The 21699-nt window shown below is 37.0% G+C and overlaps 1 protein-coding gene across 2 annotated transcripts in view; it reads right to left on the reverse strand.

Moving 5' to 3' along the window:
• MIGA1 (mitoguardin 1) overlaps positions 1 to 18487 on the reverse strand; it is a 97260-nt gene extending 78773 nt beyond the window's left edge. The window contains exons 1-3 of one of the 2 annotated variants that reach the window (XM_032425535.1): positions 18326 to 18487; positions 15385 to 15493; positions 768 to 945 (exon numbers count right to left, since the gene is read on the reverse strand). In XM_032425535.1, coding sequence (XP_032281426.1) covers positions 768 to 945; positions 15385 to 15483 — 277 coding nt within the window. In that variant the 5' untranslated portion in view covers positions 15484 to 15493; positions 18326 to 18487. Of the gene's footprint in view, positions 1 to 767; positions 946 to 15384; positions 15499 to 18325 lie in introns of both variants that reach the window. The other variant, XM_032425531.1, reaches the window with a different exon arrangement.
• Positions 18488 to 21699: the final 3212 nt, after the last annotated feature.

Consider the following 21699-nt stretch of genomic DNA (forward strand, 5'->3'; position numbering starts at 1 on the left):
CTCCCCCGCTTGTGTTCCCTCTCTCGCTATGTCTCTCTCTGTCAAATAAATAAAATCTTAAAAAAAAATTTTTTAAAAAAAGCATATGATCCTCTAATAAATTAAAAATAATTAAAAATTTAAAAAAATAAGAAATTCAGCATGCTCAAGAAATTATTGTTATTAATACACTTTGGCAGTATGTACTGTATCTCTAACAAAAACTACAGATCTTTTAAAGACCAGCAATTCTACTTCTACTTATATACTAAGAAAATAATCAGACAAGTATATGCAAAGCAAAAAAAAAACATTCTAAAGGGAACAAGAGGGAACTGCTTAAATAAACTGGTGTATATATTTACAAATTTAACACTAGGTACATATTAAAAATGATAGCATAGAAATACATTTGTTGACCTAGAAAAACATTCTTACATATTATTAAATATCTTACAAGCAGGCTACAAAGGTATAATTATAATTTTACTATACACCATTTATTTGTACATAATATAGAATTTTATGTCTCAATATATTTAAATGCAAATAGAAATGGATATATACCATAGTATTATCAGTCATTACTTCTGGGTAGCAGAATATCAGGTGATTTTAATTTTTTGTTTGCTTATTTGTATGTTCTAATCTTTCTAAAATGAATCTGTATAATCTGTGAGTTAAATATTAAGGAAAGGAATTTTGGAGACTAAAACACTGAAATCACTCCAGTTATGATTTATATATAAAATTTCCTTTGTAGACTTAATTCAGCTATCTCCACATACCTTTGTCTGATGCTGCTCTTTTAGTGTATTCAAGTACAAGGTGCTCTGGTTCCCATGGTAGTATTTTTCCTTTCTTCTTTCCACGTCTTCTTTTAAAGTGATGGGCCAGAAAAATTACAGATACAGCACTCACTGCAGTTACCACAAACAACTTTTTTGCTACTGGTGAAAATTTTATCTGGAAAAGATGCAGGTAGACTGAAAAAAGCTTCTTATATTTGTTCACTTAAAATAAAGACGTAAGAACAAAACTTATTCTTAAGTTAAGAATGAATACTATATTAGTACTAGTTCTAAGTACTACCGAGAGAATATTATTTCACACTCTTTAAATGACAACTAGCCCAACCTGAATTTTAAAAACAAGCAAAATGTATTATTTATTACTTTCTGAAGTTCTTAGTTAAACAATATTACCACAAAAGTCAAAAGGAACACAAAATAATTCAACTCCATTAAAACCTATTGAACTAATGATTTTCATGCAACTAAATGTCTGAATCATTGCAAGATTTTAAATTACAGGAATGACTAATTCAGAGTTTTGCTTTGTTTTGTTTTTGTTTTTTGAGTAGGCTCCATGCCCAGCATGGAGCCCAACGTGGGGCTTGAACTCACAACCCTGAAATCAAGAACTGAGCTGAGATCAAGAGTCAGACGCTTAACCAACTGAGCCACCCAGGCACCCCTAATTCAGAGTTTTAAAACAAACCAATTTTTTTTTTAAACTATCTGGAAATCTGGACAAACATGAATTAACTCAATTTCTTTTTTTTAAGATTTATTTTATTTATTTATTTATTTATTTATTTGAGAGAGACTGTGCCACCCAGGAGCCCCAAATTAACTCAATTTCTAAATGCTATCTGAATAAACCCTTTATGCATGAATTATTCAACAAATATTTACTCAGCATTTTACAATGTACCACACTGTGCTATGAAAATTAAAATTAAAATCTTACTGTAATTTTCTTCAACAAGCAAATATCAATGCCTTTCAATGATCAGGAAGTACTAGGTATAGAGGACACAGATCTTGCCTCCTTCAAGCAGTGTGCTAATAGTAGAGACAAATATATTCACAGATAATTACAGTACAGTGTGATAAATACAGTAATATAAGTATACACTAAGTATCAACATCAGAGCAAGAGGTAATTAACTTTGTCTTAGGGGACAGACACTATCAATAGTAAAAAATACAGGAGAGCAATAAAATAAAGCCATAGTCTTGAGGTGTAGAGCGCTGGAAGGAGTGTCACTTCCAAACTCACAATAACAAAAAAGCCAGACAAATGGCAAATTTTCATTTTTTCTTGAACCCATCACAATGCTGAGGTCAAAGGGCAATCAACTGGCCCTAAAGAGACACAGGTATCTCTGCATGAAGAGACAGGACATAAGCTCTGGCATGCAGAGATAAAACACAGCAGGACATCAGTAAGATGAGTTCAGTTAGTTTGCCTGGTAAATTGGTAAAGACAGTGTGCACTGGTGAGAGAGGATAAAGTACCCCCGGGGAGCAGGGGGGATGCTGCAAAGATAGGGGTAATCCATACTTTTTGCAGGTTTTATCTTCGTGAATCCCACCAGGCTCTACTCACAGAAAAGACTGCTAGAGCCCTAAGTCTCCCTAATGGTATAGGACTGGAAGGAAACAGGAGTTTTGTGGAGGGGCATGAACTGCATCAATACCCTTCTCTATCCCTTCCAAAGAACAAAACACCTAATCTGTGGGATGCAGCTTTAACTTCCAAAGGAAATTTATACCATTAAATGCTTATATTAAAGAAGAAAGGTATCAAATCCATAATCTGAGTTTTTGCCTTAAGAAACTAGAGAAAAGAACAAATTCAATCCAAAGCAAGCAGAAGACAGGAAGTAATAAAGACTAAACAGAAATCAATGAAATAGAAAGACAAATCAATAAAAACAAAAGTGTTTAAAAAAATCAATAGGTTCACTCCCAATAGGTTTCAGGGGGAAAAAATAAAACTGACAAAGCTCTAACCGGTCTGACCAAAAACAAACAAAAAGAGAGAGAGAGAGAGGGAGAGAGAAAAGACACATATTACCAAAATCAGAAATAAAAGAGGTGTCATCACTAAAGACTTTACAGATATGAAAAGGATTACTATAAACAACTCTATGCCCATAAACTCAACAATTTTAGATGAAATGGACCAATTTCTTGAAAAATAGAAACTATCAAAATTCACTCAGGAAGAAATAGATAGCAAAGAAATTGAATATGTAGTTAAATAAAACCTTTTAACAAATGATATGGCAAATTCTACTAAGTATTTAAGAAAGAAATATCAATTCCATTCAATGAGGGAATTCTTCCCAATCATTTTTTGAAGCCAGCATTATTATTAATATCAAAACCAAAGACATTACAAAAAAATTATAGGGTAGTATCTATAATGTTGATTTTTTAAAAAATCCTTCACAAAATATTAACATATTGAATCCAGCAATATATAAAATGAATACTATAGATGATCTAGTAGTGTATATCCTAGGAATGCAAATCTGGTTCAACATTCAAATATCAATCAATGTAACTTACCATAATAACAAACCAAGAAGAAACGCCATAATATAATCTCAATAAATTCAAAAAGAACATTTGAAAATATTCAACATCCACTCATGATTTTTAAAAAACTCAGCAAATTAGGACTAGAAGGTGTGTGGCTTAAATAGTGTCCCCCCAAAATTCACATTAACCTTGAATATCAGATTATGATCTTATTTAAAAATAAAGTCTTTGTCCATGTAATTAAGGTAAGAATCAAGATGACATCACATTGTTTTAGGGTGGACCCTAAATCAAATAAGTGCCCTTATAAGGGATTAAAGGACACATAGAGACACAAAAGAGAAAGCCATGTGAAGAGGGAGGCAGAGATTACAGTTATGCTGCCATAGCCAAGGAATGCCTGAAGCTACCAGAACCAACATCATATTAAAAGTGCCAGCCAATATAAAAAGTCAAGAAGAATAAAAGGAATACACATTGGAAAGGAAGAAGTAAAACTCTGTATTTGCAGACAATTTTGATTGTCTACATGGAAAATCCAAAAAAATCTACCTAAAAATCTCCTAGAACTGATAGGTAAATAGGCTACAAAGTCAATAACAGCAATAAGCAACTGGAAATGAAATTTAAAAAGCAATACCATTTATAATAGCACCAAGTAAAAGAAAACGAAAAAAATACTTAGCAATAAATCTAAAAAAAAATCAGTGCTAGTAAACAAAACACTGATGAAAGAAATCAAAAAAGATAAAAGGAGAGATACATCATGTTTATGGATTATAAAATGTTGTTTCTCTTCAAACTGATGTACAAAAACCAATATAACCCTAATCAAAATTCCAGCAAAAATTTTTTTTAAAGATTTTATTTATTTATTTGGGGGGGGAGCACGAGCAGGGGGGAGGGGCTGAGTGAGAGGGAGAAACAGACTCCCTGCTGAACAGGGAGCCTGAAGCAGGGCTCGATCCCAGGACCCTGAGATCATGACCTGAGCCAAAGGCAGATGCTTAACCAACCCAGACACGCCCCAGCAAAAATTTTTGTAGGTATTAGTAGCTTATTATTAAAAAAAAAATTAAGGAAAGGCAAAGGAACTAAAATAACCAAAATAACTCTGAAAAAGAGAAAGTTGGAGAACTTACTCTAGCCAATTTCAAAACTTAACTATAAAGCTACAATAATTAAAACAGTGTGGTATTGGCGAAACAATAGGCATATAGATCAACGCAACAGAACAGAATTCAGAAATAAACCTGTACAAATACAGTCAACCTATTTTTGTCAAAAGTAAATTCAAGGAAGAAATTTCTTTTTTTAAAGATTTTATTTATTTGTCAGAGAGAGAGCACAAGCAGGGGGAGCGGAAGGCAGAGCAGCCAGAGGGAAAAGCAGGCTCCCCACTGAGCAAGGAGCCCCAATGCGGGGCTCGATCCCAGGACCCTGGAATCATGACCCGAGCTGAAGGCAAATGCTTAACCAACTCAGCCACCCAGGTGTCCCTCAAGGAAGAAATTTCTTGAAGAAAACACAGAAAATCTATGTAGTCTAGAAATCCACCAAGACCTACAAACGTCCCTCCACAGATAAATGGATAAACTGGTACATCCATACAATGGAATGAATACTCAGCAATAAAAAAGGTCATAATAGTCAGACACACAACAATGTGAATGAATCTCAAATGCATTATGTTAAGTGAAAAAAGCCAATTCCAAAAGATTATATACTGTATAATTTCACACTACATACATTAATTCACTCATGGATCATAAACCTAAAACTATAAGAACATAAAATCTAAGACTATAAAAGTTCTAGAAAAAAGCATACGAAAAAATCTTTGTGACCTTTGGTTAGGCAAATATTTCTTAGAGATGACACCAAGAACCTGATCCGTTAAAAAAAAAGAAAAAAAGTTGACAAATGGACTTCAGAATTAAAACCTTCTGCTTTTTAAGAGGCATTGCTTAGGGGTGCCTGGGTGGCTCAGTCAGTTAGGCCTCTGGCTCCTGATTTCGGCTCAGGTCATGATTTCATGGGTCATGGGATCAAGACTGCATTGGGCTCTGCGCTCAGTGGAGTCTATTTGAGATTCTTTCTCTCCCCTCCTTCTGCCCTGTCTCCTGCTCACACAAGCTCTCTCTCTAAAATAAATGTTTAAAAACATATATACATACATAAATAGCACTTTCCAGAAGTTGAAAAGACAATCTACGGACTAGAATAGTTACAAATGATAGATCTGATAAAGGAATTGTACCCAAGGTATATAAGGAATTCTCAAAACAACCCAATTAAAAAATGGGCAAAAGCTTTGAATAGACACATCAACAAAGATTTACGGATGGCAAACAAGCATACGAAAGCACGTTCAGGGGCGCCTGGGTGGCTCAGTCGTTAAGCATCTGCCTTCGGCTCGGGTCATGATCCCAGGGTCCTGGGATCGAACCCCGCATCGGGCTCCCTGCTCGGCGGGAAGCCCGTTTCTCCCTCTCCCACTCCCCCTGCTTGTGTTCCCTCTCTCGCTGTGTCTCTCTCTGTCAAATAAATAAATAAAATCTTTAAAAAAAAAAAAAATTAAATATATCTCATGGTGCCTGAGTGGCTCAGTCGGTTAAGCGTTCACCTCTTGGTTTTGGCTCAGATCATGATCTCACTGCTCAGTGAGGAGTCTGCTCCAGATTCTCCCTCCTTCTCCCTCCCTCTCTGCCCCTCTCTGCTTGCTCTCTTTCTCAAATAAAAATTTTTTTAAATGTTTAAAAAAATTTTTAATTAAATATATCCCTATCTTATGATTCAATCGTTCCACTCCCAAGAGAAATGAAAGCATATGTCCATACAAAGACTTGTATGGGAATGTTCTTAGCAGCTTTACTTACAATTAAAAAATAAAAACAGGAAACAACCCAATGTCTACCAACAGCTGAACAAACTGTGGTATATCCATACAATGGAATACTATGCAGTAATGAAACAGAATTAACTATTGATATATACAACATGCATATATTTCAAAGTCAGACTAAGTGAAAGAAAAAAAGACAAAAGAAAGTACATATTGTATGATTCCATTTTATATAAAACAGAAAATGCAAACAAATCTATAGTGATCAAAAGCAGATCAGTGGTTGCCTGGGGGAAAGTGAGGGAGGGGACTTGGACAGGGAGATGCAAAGGGAGAGGTTACAAAGGAGAATGAGAAACTTTTGGAGATCGTGGATATGTTCATTATCCTGACTGGCAAGAATTTCACAGATATAGAGACGCCTGGGTGGCTCAATCTTGATAAGCGTCTGCCTTCGGCTCAGGTCATGATCCCAGGGTCCTGGGATCAAGTCCCACACCAGGCTCCTTGCTCAGCAGGGAGCCTGCTTCTCCCTCTGCCTGCCTGCGCTTGCTCTGACAAATAAATACATAAAATCTTTAAAAAAAAAAAAAGAATTCAGTTATAATATACACATGTATGTCAAAACTTAAATCGTATTTTAAATATGGACAGTGCAATGTGTGTCAATTAGACCTCAATAAAGCTATTTTTAAAATAACATCTGGGTTCTACACATAAAAATTGCTCATTTTCAGGGTGCCTGGGTGGCTCAGTCAGTTAAGCGTCTGCCTTCAGCTCAGGTCATGATCCCAGGGTCCTGGGATCGAGGCCCACGTCGGGCTCCCTGATGAACAGGGAGCCTGCTTCTCCCTCTCCCTCTGCCTACCGCTCCCCCTGTTTGTATTCTCTCTCTGTCAAATAAATAAATGAAATCTTAAAAAAAAAAAAATTGCTCATTTTCTGGAATACCAGAAATGATTTACTTCCATTTGCCATTAGCATGTGGCCTCAGTGACTATGATCTAACAAAAAATTTAAAACTATTCTTACTCTACTTTTCCTCCAAGTCCATTTAAATTCCTTCAAAACTATCAAGAAGGGCGCCTGGGTGGCTCAGATGGTTAAGCATCTGCCCAAAATTCGGCTCAGGTCACGATCCCGGGGTCCTAAGATTGAGTCCCACATCAGGCTCCCTGCTCAGTGCAGAGCCTGCTTCTCCCTCTCCCTCTGCCATTCCCTCTACTTGTGCTCTTCTGTCTATCTCTCTGTCAAATAAATAAATAAAATCTTTAAAAAAAAAACTATCAAGAAAATATAGAACATTCCAATACCACCTCAAATTTTTTTCCCTTCACAAACTTGAAGAATTATTCTCTTAAGCAATGTCTCTATTACAGGCATTAGCAAATTTTTTTAAGATTTATTTGAGAGAGGGAAAGAACTGGGGGGAAGGGCAGAGGGAGAAAGAGAGAGAGTCCCAAGCAGACTTCACACCAAGTGTGGAGCCCGACCCAGGGCCAGATCTGAAAACCCTGAGATTATAACCCAAGCCAAAACCAAGAGTTAGACGCCTAACCAACTGCACCACCCAGGAGCCCCATAAATTTTTATTTCTTTAGATTTGTTTTTCCCTCTGGAACCATACCTTCAGTGTTAAGAGCAACTAAATGAGATTTGGGGAAAAAAACAACAGTTCCTTGAATCTGGGTGCTAAAGACCCAATAATAAAATAAATTCTAAAAATAGCATTATTATTGGGGCACCTGGCTGGCTCAGTCTGTGAAGCATGGAACTCTTGATCTCAGGGTTGTGAATTCAAGCCCCACATCGGGTATAGAGATTACTTAAAAATAAAATCTTAGGGGCGCCTGGGTGGCTCAGTTGGTTAGGCGACTGCCTTCGGCTCAGGTCATGATCCTGGAGTCCCAGGATCGAGTCCCGCATCGGGCTCCCTGCTCAGCGGGGAGCCTGCTTCTCCCTCTGACCCTCCCCCTTCTCATGTACTCTCTCAGATCTCTCTCATTCTCGCTCCCTCACATAAATAAATAAATAAATCTTTAAAAAAAATAAAAAAATAAAAAAATAAAAAAAATAAAAAAAAAATAAAATCTTAAAAAAAATTTTTAATTAAAAATAAAAATAGCACTATTAAGAACATCTTCTTAATTTTCAATATATTTTATAAACTGCCATGACCTCATTATCAAAAAAATATTAATCTTAGATCAAATGTAAAAATTAGTACTTACTGCAGAAGTAAATGTAAGATAAGAAAATTAAGACCTCCATTAAAGTAAATAATCTATTAATAAAGGCCCAGTCACAGCTAAGTGATTGTGTCTGCTTAAATTGCCAGTTCTAGGGGCACCTGGGTGGCTCAGTCGTTAAGCGGCTGCCTTCAGCTCAGGTCATGATCCCAGGGTCCTGGGATCGAGCCCCACATCGGGCTCCTTGCTCAGAGGGAAGCCTGCTTCTCTCTCTCCCATTCCCCCTGCTTGTGTTCCCTCTCTCGCTGTGTCTCTCTCTGTCAAATAAATAAATAAAATCTTAAAAAAAAAAAAAATTGTCAGTTCTACTATATCCAAGGGCACTGAAGTTAAAAAACCACTGAGATATAAATATGAAATTAAAACTACTCCATCAGACATATAATGTTCTTTACTAATATAAATTCAAATACCATAAAAATAAATTCACTTTTATTAAGATCCAAGTTCGGTTTATATGTTAGGTATTATTTTTACATAAAAGACGTATTGAAGTTTACAGTAATAATCTCATGAAAAAGAAACTTTTTCCATGACAAAAAAAGCAACAAATTTCCCAGAGAAAATGTTTATCCTAAGTAATCTAGAAAACACAACATTTGAAAGTCTCTTATATTACTCTTGCCTATCACTTCTTGTTTTGTTACTTTTTTCCCTCCCTGAGGGAAGTCAATTACTTCCTATATCATTGCCTGGAACATTGGAAATAGCATCTCAGAATCCCAAAGCTCAGAGGGGCTTTCTGTGGTGATACAGTCCATTTCCTCACCTCCAGACAAATGAAAGCTAGACACATGTCCTATTCATTCAACATGAATTGAGCATCTATTTATGGCCCAGACACTGAGAATACAAAGGAAAAGAACACTACTCCTTATGCTCAGATTTCACACTTCATAACCTGATGCTATTGTTTAATGCTCTTGTCAAGTCCCCTACCATCTAATGTTCTCTGGAGACAGAGAATAGTCATGCACAAGTTTCCTCCTCCAATAACTTTATTTCCCTTTACTCAGCATAAAGAATTCAGTTGATCTATTCCTCAAACACAGTACTTACACCTTTATTTGGGGGAGAAGGGGCAGTTTCTACAAACTTTATTGAGGTTCTAAGCTCAGTAAGGGCTAGAACTATGCCTAGATCTTGCTCACCACTTTATATCTTGACTGAAACATAATAGAGGCTTAATAGGTATACTTTGAATGAATCTCTCTGATAACTAGAAAACACTACATGCAAACTGTAAACTCTTGAATAAACAGGAATAACATCTTCCTCATAGGGTTGTTTTGGATAGATAACATACATAAAGTAATATCTGACACATAGCAGGCATTCAAAAATGTGAGCTATTATTTAATGTTAATTTATTTTAATTAAAAAATGTTTAACAGTTTGAAACTATATTTTTATTTTTTTTGAAGACTTTATTTATTTGAGAGAGAGAGAGCACAAGCAGGGGAGGGCAGAGGGAGAGGGAAAAGCAGACTCCCCGCTGAGCAGGGAGCCCAACATGGTGCTCAATCCCAGGACCCCAAGATCATGACCTAAGCCGAAAGCAGACACTTAACGGACTGAGCCACCCAGGCGCCCTGAAATAATTTTAGATTTACAGAAAAACTGCAAAGATAGTATCTTTGCATCACTTAGGATTTTCCTGATGTTAACATCTTATAAAACTAAAAAATTAACATTAAAATAAAACTAAAAAACTAACATTAGTACAATATTATTAACTAAACTATAGACTTTATTCTGATTTCACCAGTTTTTCCACTGATGTTCTTTTTCTATTCCAAGACCAATTCAGGATGCCACACTGCATTTAGACAGATTTTTATTTTTTAAGTGCTTAGTTAATTCTTTGTCTTTCTCACTTAACACTCTGAATTTGGAGAATCAACTAAACTACTTATCTCTTTATGTTGTGTTGTCCAGCTGAAAAACAGAATCTGCTTGTATTAACACAATAAAGTAATACCATCTCAATGACCTTAAGGATACCAAAGTAATCCTTAAGAAAACTACAGAAGCAAAAGAGACTTAAGTATTTTGTTTAGAGTATGTATTCACTAAATGAAAGAACAAATACTTGGAAAATGTATTATTCCTTAAATAAACGACAGGGAAATATAATAGGAGTTAACATTTATTGGGGTGCTCACTCATCTTTATTGCATGTCAAACACGATAAATTGGCTTCAAAGAGGTTAAGTAACCTGCCAAAGATCACACAATTCCACAGTGGCGAAACATGAATCAAGATGCATCATCGAAGGTGTTTAAATCCATGCATGTCTTGCATCATCTTTTTTTTTTTTTTAAGATTTTTTATTTATTTATTTGACAGAGAGAGACACAGCGAGAGAGGGAACACAAGCAGAGGGAGTGGGAGACGGAGAAGCAGGCTTCCCGCCAAGCAGGGAGCCTGATGCGGGGCTCGATCCCAGGACCCCGGGATCATGACCTGAGCCGAAGGCAGACGCTTAACGACTGAGCCACCCAGGTGCCCCTTAAATCCATGCATGTCTTGCATCATCTATTAAAATTACTTCAGTCACACAGATGACATCTCACTATGCAATTAAATATATAACTGAATTGCATCCAACATGGCTTCTCAATTTTTGGAGGCTGAACTAATGAACGAAAAAATCTTACATGTCTTTTTTATTTTAAAAAAATCAATCCAATTCTAAAATTACAGAACAAGAGCTCTGAGCTTTTCTTTGGTCCTTTCTTGGGTCATTTGTGCTATTCAAACTATAACCTGCTCTCTCAGTGCAGGAGTCAACAAACTTTTTCGGCATAGGCCAAGTAGTAAATATTTTAGGCTTGTAGAACATATCATCTCTACTGCAACCACTTAGCTCTGTTGTTATAGTGCAAAAGCAGTCACAGATAATACATTAACAAATGAGTATGGCTGTGTCCCAATAAAACTTTACTTGCAAAAAACAGGTGGTGACCTTGATTTCACTTAGAGGCTGTTTAATTTGCTGACCTATCTTAGGACACTGATAGCATGGAATGAGTTTTGAATACTAAGTGCCATGGCTGAGAGTAAAGAATGTATCCTTAAGTTTACCTGCAATGACTCTTTACATTATTTTTAAAAATATCTCATGGAACAAGTTGGCCGATACACCTGGCCTTAGAAAATTACTCTTAGCATTGAAAAGTAGGTGGTATAGTAGAATCATATACGCAAAGGATACAAAAGTAATTTCTAAAGAAGAAATACCAAATGCTAAGAAACATTTAAAAAAACACTCTGATTTCTAGACTGTGAAAAAAGACATCATCAAATGATTAAGATTGATAAAGACTGTGCATTGGTATAGCCAATCTGCAGAGCAACTTAGGAATGACAAACAAAAGCCTTGAAAATGTTCATAATTAATACAAATTGCTCTTAAATCTATGAAAAGATTCTCAGCTTAACATATAAGAGAGATATAAAATTAAAATCATGATGAAATACCATTCTCACCTACCAGAATGGCAAAACTCCCCAAATTTGGGGAGTACAAAATAATACTATTCCTACAGAAGGCAATTTAACAGTATCTATCAAAATTCAAATACATTTACTCTTTGGCCCAGAAATTCAAAGTCTAAAAATTTATCCTGTTGCCTATACCTGTAACCCACGCCTATGCCTGTATGAATTGAGGTATATCAAACTTACTCACTATATCACTGTTTGTAACAGTACAAGATCAGAAATAACACAAATGTGTATGTATACAAATACTACGTAGCTGTATGAATAAAAAAAAGAAAAAGATCTATATATATTAATACGGAAAGATCTCCAGGAAATTAAGTATAAAAAAGCAGGAACATAGGTAATGCAGGTAAACTTAAGGATACATTCTCTACTCTCAGCCATGGTACTTAGTATTCACATTTATTTATTTATTTATTTTAAGATTTTATTTATTTATTTGAGAGAGAGAGAACACAAGTTGGGGGAGGGTCAAAAGGAGAAGCAGACTCCCTGCTGAGCGGGGAGCCTGATGTGGGACTCGGATCTTGGGACTCCAGGATCATGACCTGAGCCAAAGGCAGTCGCTTAACCAATTGAGCCACCCAGGAGCCCCATGGTACTTAGTACTCAAAACTCATTCCATGCTTTCCTTTTTTATAAGAAAGAGGAAAAAATAAGTATGTAATTGCTTTTGCAGATATGTGATTAAGGAAACCCTAAAAGATATTCAAGTAATCCAAATGGCTACCTGTAGGAAGTGGATGGGGACCAAGACAGTAAAACATTTCCATGTATGTATATGTACGTGTGTGTGGTTTTGATATATGAACCATATAAATGTATTAGCATTTTAAAGAATAATATACGTTTATAAATAATACATTTTAAAGAATAATATTACTTTAGGATCATTGTAAGGATTAAATAAATTTGTAAATGTACCTAATATAAAATGTCTAGCACAGTGCTTTACATACAGTGGAGCTACTAGTCTTTTAAATGTCATCCAAACAGTATGATAACATATACAATAAAAGAATACCAAATATTTAGACTCAATATTTTCATCTCTAGAAATACACTATAATAAAAAATCTAAAAATTGGACAAAGACTTATATATAAATAATAAACTGTTGAAACAAACCAGAAACACAAAAACAGAGAAATATTCAATAGACTATAGTACATCTATATTCATAAAGCATTTCTAATAACAGAAAATGCTCAAAATATAGAACTTTATAATCTCAAATGGGGGAGCGGTCTGGGGAGTGGAGGGCAGAGAGATATTTACAAAAATAAAAGACTTAGAGAAGGTATAGCAAATAAGCTTTTATAAAGGAACTGTTGATAATTTTTATTTTCTCTTTTAATTCTTTTCCGTATTTGTCAAATTTTCTTTTAAGCATGTAGTCCTGAAAAAGGAGAGAAAGGAAAAGAGAGAAAATGGATTTGGGGATCACGGAGGTACGAGTTAAAAACTCACATTATTATTTCCACTTTTAAAATAGGATCCACACCCAGCTTGAACTCACGACCCTGAGAGGAAGACCTGATCAAGAGTCGGATGCTTGGGGCGCCTGGGTGGCTCAGTCATTAAGCAACTGACTCTTGATTTCGGCTTAGGTCCTGATCTCAGAGTCCTGAGATCAAGCTCCGCGTGGGGCTCAGCGTGGAGTCTGCTTGTCCCCTCCCTCCCTCTGCTTGCACACTGTCTCTCTCAAATAAATAAAATAAAATAAAATAAGAGTCAGATGCTTAACCAACTGAGCCACCCAGGTACCCCTATTATTTGCCCTTTTAGACAAGTTAATGAAGCTCTTGAAGCCTCCAGATCTGTAAGATGGAGATGATTTCCAAATTCCAGGGTTACTTTGTGGATTACAGACATTTTATGTATAAAGGACATAAATAATGTCTTAAATATAGTGAACACTAGGTAGTAATTACTATTCTCATACCTCTTAACTGTGCAACATCCTTTCCTATACACATGTAAAATTACACTATATTTCACCCATCTGAGATACTATTCATTTTAATATGTAAGTAAGTTTTACAAATATTGAAATGTCAAAAATGATCATCTTGGATTTGATGAAATTTGGTATAACTTTAGTGAACTAAATACCACTTTCCATATGTACCTTTTTCTTTAGTACAATGAAGCACAAATTGCATTAGAAGCAAATATTAAAAATAAAGGGACTGCTCCCATGGAAGATATACAAATGGATAATAAGTGCATGAAGAGATGCTCAACATCACTAATCACTAGGGAAATGCAAATCAAAACCACAATGAGATACCAACTCATACCCATTAGGGTGGTTACTATCAAAAAGCCAGAAAATAACAGGTGTTGGTTGAGAATGTGGAGAAACTGGAACCCTTGTCCACTGCTGGTAGAAACAAAAAGTGATGGTGGAGCCATTATGGAAAACAATATGCCAGTTCCTCAACAAATTAAACATAGAATCACCATATGATCCAGCAATTTCACTTCTAGGTATATATCCAAAAGAACTGAAAGCAAGGACTTGAATAGATATTCATACAATTATGTTTATAGCACCATTATTCACAAGAGCCAAAAGATGGAAGTAACCCAAATGACCAGCAGTGGATGAATGGATAAACCAAATGTGGTTTACGTCCATAAAATCAAATGTTACTCGGGCGCCTGGATGGCTCAGTTGTTTAAGCGACTGCCTTCGGCTCAGGTCATGATCCTGGAGTCCCGGGATCAAGTCCCACATCGGGCTCCCTGCTCAGCGGGGAGTCTGCTTCTCCCTCTGACCCTCCCCCTTCATGCTCTCTCTCTCTCATTCTCTCTCTCTCAAATAAATAAATAAAATTAAAAAAAAAAAAATCAAATGTTACTCAACCTGGGAAAAGGAGTAAATTTTGACATGCTACAAAATGGATGAAACTTGAGGACATTATGCTAAGTAAAATAAGCCAGTCCCCCAAAGACAAATATTACATAATTCCATTTATGAGGTACCGGGCTCCCTGCTCAGTGGGGAGTCTGTTTCTCCCTCTCCCTCTAACCCTCCCCCCGGCTCATGCTCTCGTTTGCTCTCTCTCAAATGAATAAATAAAAAATCTCTTAAAAAAAAAAGTAGGACTATTTTTTCTAATTTAATTTTATTTAAGTAAGCTCTACACTCAACATGGTGCTCGAACTCATGACCCCAAGATCAAGAGTCACTTGCTCTTCCAACTGAGCCAACCAGGCACCCCAGGACTATTTTTTTAAAGTAATACAATCTCCTTTAAAAAGTTCTTAATATGATAACAACAAAAAACCATGAAATAAAAACCAAATTAAGTATTAAACTACCTTAATAAACATTTTGACTGAACCATTTAAAACCTCAATTGAAATTTAAATACTATAAACAATATACTATGCTCTGAGCAATAAACTTATTATTCAACTTCATGTTTCTTTCTTTCTTTTTTTTTTTTTTTTTACCTGGGAGAGAGAATAGTACCAAGACAGAGGAAGATCAAACACTCTTAGTACTGCTGTCTTCAAGGAAAACTGTGATTCGCTTACTGTTTCTTCTGACATGACTCCTCTTCTAATCTTCATTAAATGAAACATAAAAACATATGAGCCACTAAATGAAAGATACAAATTGAATATTTAACTCTATCAGTTTTTTTCTTTTTGCAGTTAATTATATTCATGATATACTTCCCTGAAGAAAATTATGAGCCAAATTTATCTGAGCTAAAAGTTTATTTATTAATCACCAAAGCACCCAAAAAGAAAATGAGTTAGATTTCAACTAAGAGTTCAGGTAACACATTTTCCTTAGAAAATTTCAGGTTCTAGATTCTCTCTTTTCTGGTTAAACATTTTGGCTTTTAAATAGTAATTTAAAACTGATTTCTTCTCACCTATTTCCTACAAGGGAATCTGATTAGAACCAGGACCCCTGGGGCTAGAAAGTAAACTCAGTTCACTGAACTTCGGAACTCAGGGACTTATTCTCCTACTAGCCCATTTTAAAGATCTTCAAAGAAATGCCACATTTATGCTATGAAATTTTAATATTGTTTCAATGCCTATTTCTATTGAAACCGAAGAAAGAGAAGTCAGATGTCTACAGAGAAAGCAGCTATCTCTCAGAAAGGCCCTTAACGGTAGCAGAACCTTCATAGAAACATGATGGTTCAGGCTCTGGGTCCATGCTTTTCAAAGCCAGAAACTCAATTTTATCTTTGTACCTAGCTGGACATACACTAAACAAATTCACATAGAATTAACGTATAAATTAGCTTACAAATTTATTCATTTATAATAAGGAAATATACTATCCAGTAAAAGAATACTTACACATGTCATTAAAACATACCCTCTCTAAAATAAAAAACTGTAAGGAGGTAAATTTAAAAAAAACTTAAAAAGGCTGCCTGGTGAGCACAAAATTAATGGATCCTGAGGAATATTTTATCTAGGCCAGTTAAAAGCCTGAGACAGGTCTCTGGTACACAAGAGAGTAGGTTTCTCCAGTAACCAGAATGTTTATGTCTGCCAAATCTAGTATTTCTTTTCCTTGAATAGGACCACATAAACATAACTAAAGAGAAAATAAAAATCATTAGCAATCTCTCTATAAAAAGCTTATTGGGCTAGCTATACTTTAAGTCCTTTATTTCTACATATATCTCTCCTCTTTTTGTAGACTCCAACAGACTACTCTTTTCTGTTAATATCTTTTCTTCACACAAGTATCAAAACCACTGATTAAGCAGTTGTTCCCTTTCAAACCAAGCACAGTAATACTCCCTAAGGTGGGTTACTGCTACTGACACTAACCTTATTCCCTACTAGTGACACTCACAGAGTATAAACTTAATCCCCCCCACGCATATTCTAATTACAATGTTCAGGCTCAGTATAATTCTAATTGATGTACATTTATTCCAACCCACAAACTTTGACATAAACATATTACTGAGAAATACAAAGGAATCCATGAAGAAACAATTAAACAAGAAAAAAATGGTCCTCTGGGGAATGAGACTAGGGGAGTAAGGGAGGTCGGGCAAGGAATCACTCCTTTCCATAGGTCTTCTCAAATATTTGATTTTTTAAGCACCTACATTTATCACTTTCTTTTAAATGTTACACTAAAAAAAAAAAAAAAAAAAAAAAAAGCACACTTATCCCCTCCGCCCCCAAAATTGACAACTGCTTGAGAAACATTTTTAGTAGTTACATAGATTCTGGATCATTAAGCCATCTATGCTACATTAAAAAAAATAAAATACTGAGTAATTCACCCAAAGTGACTTTCTCCATAATAGAGGGTTCGAATTTTTTAAGCGGAGAAGAAAGAAAATAAAGCAAACATTTCAATTTAAGCTGCCGGGGTTTTCTTAAAAGAGTTCTGACAAATCTCCTTTTTTGCATTCTAACTACCTCATTCCCTTTAACTTAAAATCACTGAGGGAATGACTCCAAACTTAACAACTGAATAATGTAAAAAAGAAAAACCAAACTAATCATTTCAGTTGCTTTCGTAAGTATTAAGATGAACACTAAGGCAGTTTAATTATTATTCAAATTTGTAGAGAGACTAAAACATCACCAAAAATACTGTATTATGTAATATTACTCGCTTCTCTCCAGCTAACTACTGCGGAGCTAAAAATGTATGAGAGTTTGTTTCTTAAACAACCTAAAATTCTATTCTACAGCTTGGACTTTATAATTTAAGCAAAAATGAAAGTCTGAAATCCCTAAAAAAATTTGACGTGAAACCTAAACCCATACAACCGAACTCTGAGAAAAACACAGCAAAAATGCTTTGTTGCAATAATGAAAGAACAATAATAATGAAAGTCTGTGCAAGAGCAAGATCTTCTGGAGTCCTCCCTCCAGAATATAAATGTTGAGCAACTTTATTTACAGAAGGGTCCCAACGCCACAATCCTCTCAATGCTGCATTATTCTCTGAAAGCACCAGCAAAGAAAGCGTAATCTTCCCCCATTCAAAAACCACTCCCTGCTCAAACCACTGGCATTCAAGCAGAAACATGGACCAACCAGCGGCACCTACCTCCAACAAGACCCCCACCCCCGACCCCCACAGGAGTCTCCTCAGCGGTCTCCCTTCTTTAGCAAGAGACCAGAAAAGGGGTCTCCCGCAGGCTCGCCCGCCCAGGCCCTCAGTCAGGCTATGAGCGGTCGGGAGCCCACCCTGATTCAGCGCTGCCCTTGCGGGCCTCCCTCCGGCGTTGGGACTTCCCTGGCTTTCTGTTCCTTCACCTGCACTGGGAATCTTGAGGGCCAAGGCCGGGGCCGCAACCCGCGCCCCACCACCACGCCCAGTCCCGCTGCCTCGGCCCCGCGGGCGTAGCGACCCCACCCGCCCCCACGCCCGCCCCCCCCACCCCTGTACCTGGTGCTCCAGGCCAGGTGCGGCTGGCCCACGCCTGCTTCCCCGCCGCAGCCCCGCGCTGAGCAGCCGCCTGGCCGCGAGGGCGGAGTCCTTCCGGGGTCAGCAGTGGGAAGGTGGAAAGAATGTTGGCGGGGGCCTTCTAGCCTTTCTGCGTGAGGGGCTACGTGTGAAGCCGCTCCCGCCATTTTTGTTTAGGGCAGGAGATTTCTGCCTTGCCCAATGGATCTAAGGACCACTTAAGAAAAACTGCATTTTTACAATGCTGTTAACTGGTATCGTATTTCGTAGCCTTTTGAGGGATCTAGGACTATTCGGCGAATCTGGTGAAAACTAGGGGACTTTATCGCAGAAAAATGCTCATAGACACGCTCATACATTGTTAAAAGAAAAAAATATATACAGTATATACAAGTTCAGACGCCCCAACACCAATCCATGGATCCCAGATTAAGAACTTCTACTATATATCCGCAGCACTTGAATGAATGTTAAGAGGCATTCTAACCCTGTATTGATGAAGTTATTGATTTCAATTACTCTTTTTTCTCCATGTTTCCCACTGAATTAGAATATGTAAATATAGGCAGAGTATATATACCCTGTTCTAAGGTTCTAACACACAAGTAAACAAATGGGCGGTGGCGGGGGCCGGGGCGGAATGGAGAACGACAACAAAAAAAGATGCTCTTTCCATGTGCAGTCTTCAGCCAAAACATTCCACCAAAACTGCGGATTTAAAACTTCAATTGCATATTTGTGGTGAAATGTCAAAATAATTTTGTAAGGATAACTAAAACGTGACAGCAGTTTTTACTATTCCTACCTAAGGAACAGGAATGAATAATCATTTCTGTTAGTTTTCAAAATTCCTATTTAGTCAAATGGGAAATAGGGAGGGAGAATGACAATGCTATGTGTGACATTGCTAGATGAATAATAACTGAAAGTGCACAGAATTCTGTGTGAAAATATTTTGCACTTATAAAGTAAATGGTACTGTTGACATCTGAAGAACCTGGAATTTGTAAGTCTGTTTTTTGTTTATTCTCCCAATCTCCTTTCTGCTGCCTCCTCCCTACTTCCCACAACTTCCAAACACTCAACATAACGGGAAGAGCGGTAGTAATTATAACTACCACTTAAAGCAACTTTACTGAGAACATTACCTCTTTTAATTCCACAATAAATGTTATGAAAGAGATATTAGTACATACCCATTATGGATTTTGCTCTTTAACAAGGGAACAAGAAATACCATATTTTCATTACTTTTCTAAATCAATGTAACTTGCTCCAAGTCTCCCTTCTCCTGGGTTGGCAGAGTATTTAATTGCTAAAATTAATGAAGGGAAACCTCACTAAAGTGGACTCAAGATGATATAAGGAGAAGCTGGAAGGGAAAGCTTTACCACTCAATGTCAGTTAGGGAAAGAGTCATCAGTCACAGACCCCAACAGGAAAGATACACATTGCATCTTCCACAAGAAATCGACTACGGCAACCCAGCCAGGGACAAACCATCATCATCCCAAACCTTTGCTTTTCTCCAAGGGACTTTTGTTCAAAACAACCCCTCCCATCTTTCTCCTCCATAAGATAATGTTCTTCTGTGTTTGTTTGACTTGCCTATGGCTTTGCCATACCTTGCTTGTCTCGAATTGCAATTCTCTGTTATTCCCAAATAAACCTATTTTTGCTGATAAAATAATTGACTTATTTTTAAGGTTAATACACAATCTTAGGGGCACCTGGGTGGCTCAGTCGTTAAGCATCTGCCTTCGGCTCAGGTCGTGATCCCAGGGTCCTGGGATCAAGCCCCGCATCGGGCTCCTCGCTCTGCGGGAAGCCTGCTTCTCCCTCTCCCACTCCCCCTGCTTGTGTGCCCTCTCTCGCTGTATCTATCTCTGTCAAATGAATAAATAAAATCTTAAAAAAAAAATACACAATCTTAGTCGTTAGTAGGTACATCAGTTAGGATGCTGTTAGCTACCAGAAAAAAGAAAACCAAATAGTGGCTTAAACCATAGGACAGGGTATTCCATATGGATGCAGCATCAGGGAGGCACAGTCTCTTATTTGGATATGATGTCTTTTTTTTTTTTAAGATTTTATTTTTTTTAAATAATCTCTACACCCAACCAACATGGAGCTCGAACTCACAACCTGGAGATCAAGAGTTCTGCGCTCTACTGGCTGATGCAGCCAGGTACCCCTGGATATGATGTCTTATGTTATCCTGGCCCAGGGGAAAAATGGGGCTTGGTTAACTCTAAAGGTCTGTCCCTCACCCAAAGTGAGGGGAATCATTAGTCAACCATCAATGAATTTGTAAGATCCAATATGTATAGTACCAAAATAATGCTGTAGTTTTAGACTGCCCACGTTCAAATCCTTTCTCCACCTCTTACTAGGTGTGTGGTCTTAGGCCAAGTACTTAACATCTTTATGCCTCAGTTTCCTCATTGGGGTGTTAGGAAGATAAATGTAATAGTTCTTGTAAAGCACTAAGATTCTTACGAAAATTTTTAACTTGAGAAGTAACTCCATGGGATCTGAGGATAAAACTTTATTGCCATATAATTGGTTTCCTTTGTAATCCTATACATTTTGTTTTATGCATGTAGAAATGTTATGTGAGAAAGGGGTCCCTAATTTACCATTTACCAGAATGTCAAAGGGATGCAAGATACCAAAAAATGGTTAAGAACTTAGAACAATCCTGGTACAAATTTCTAAGATGTAGGTCATATTCAGTGGGACTTTTCCATCTCCTTTGGCAGAAGCTCCAAAGCTAAAAGAAATACCTGCTGGGGGTGCCTGGGTGGCTCAGTTGGTTGAGTGTCTGCCCTTGGCTTGGGTCATGATCCCAGAATCCTGGGATCAAGTCCTGCGTCGGGCTCCCTGCTCCTCGGGGGGCCAGCTTCTCCCTCTGCCTCTCTCTCTCTCTCTGTCTCTCATGAATAAATAAGTAAAATATTAAAAAAAAAAAAAAAAGAAAGAAAGAAAGAAATAGATGCTGGGCGCTTCAGTGGCTCAGTCGTTTAAGCATCTGCCCTTGGCTCAGGTCATGATCTCAGGGTCCTGTGATCCGGCCTGCATCTGGCTCCCTGCTCGGTGGGGAATCTGCTTCTCCCTCTCCCTTTGCCTCTCCCCCCCACTCATGCTCTCTCTCGCTCTCACTTTCTCTCTCTCTTAAATAAATAAATAAATAAATAAATAAAATAAAATCTTAAAAAAAGAGAGAGAGAGAGAGAAATAGATGCCAAGTGTCCTATGTATTCTTAAAAAGGATGCTAGACCAACCACACAGGGTATGCTAGGAATAACGTGAAGCTTTAGCAATCTTCAGTCCTCACATACCTCCAGGGAATGAT

This window comes from Phoca vitulina, unplaced genomic scaffold, assembly GCF_004348235.1.
Source record: "Phoca vitulina isolate PV1807 unplaced genomic scaffold, GSC_HSeal_1.0 scaffold2, whole genome shotgun sequence".
Lineage (NCBI taxonomy): Eukaryota > Metazoa > Chordata > Mammalia > Carnivora > Phocidae > Phoca > Phoca vitulina.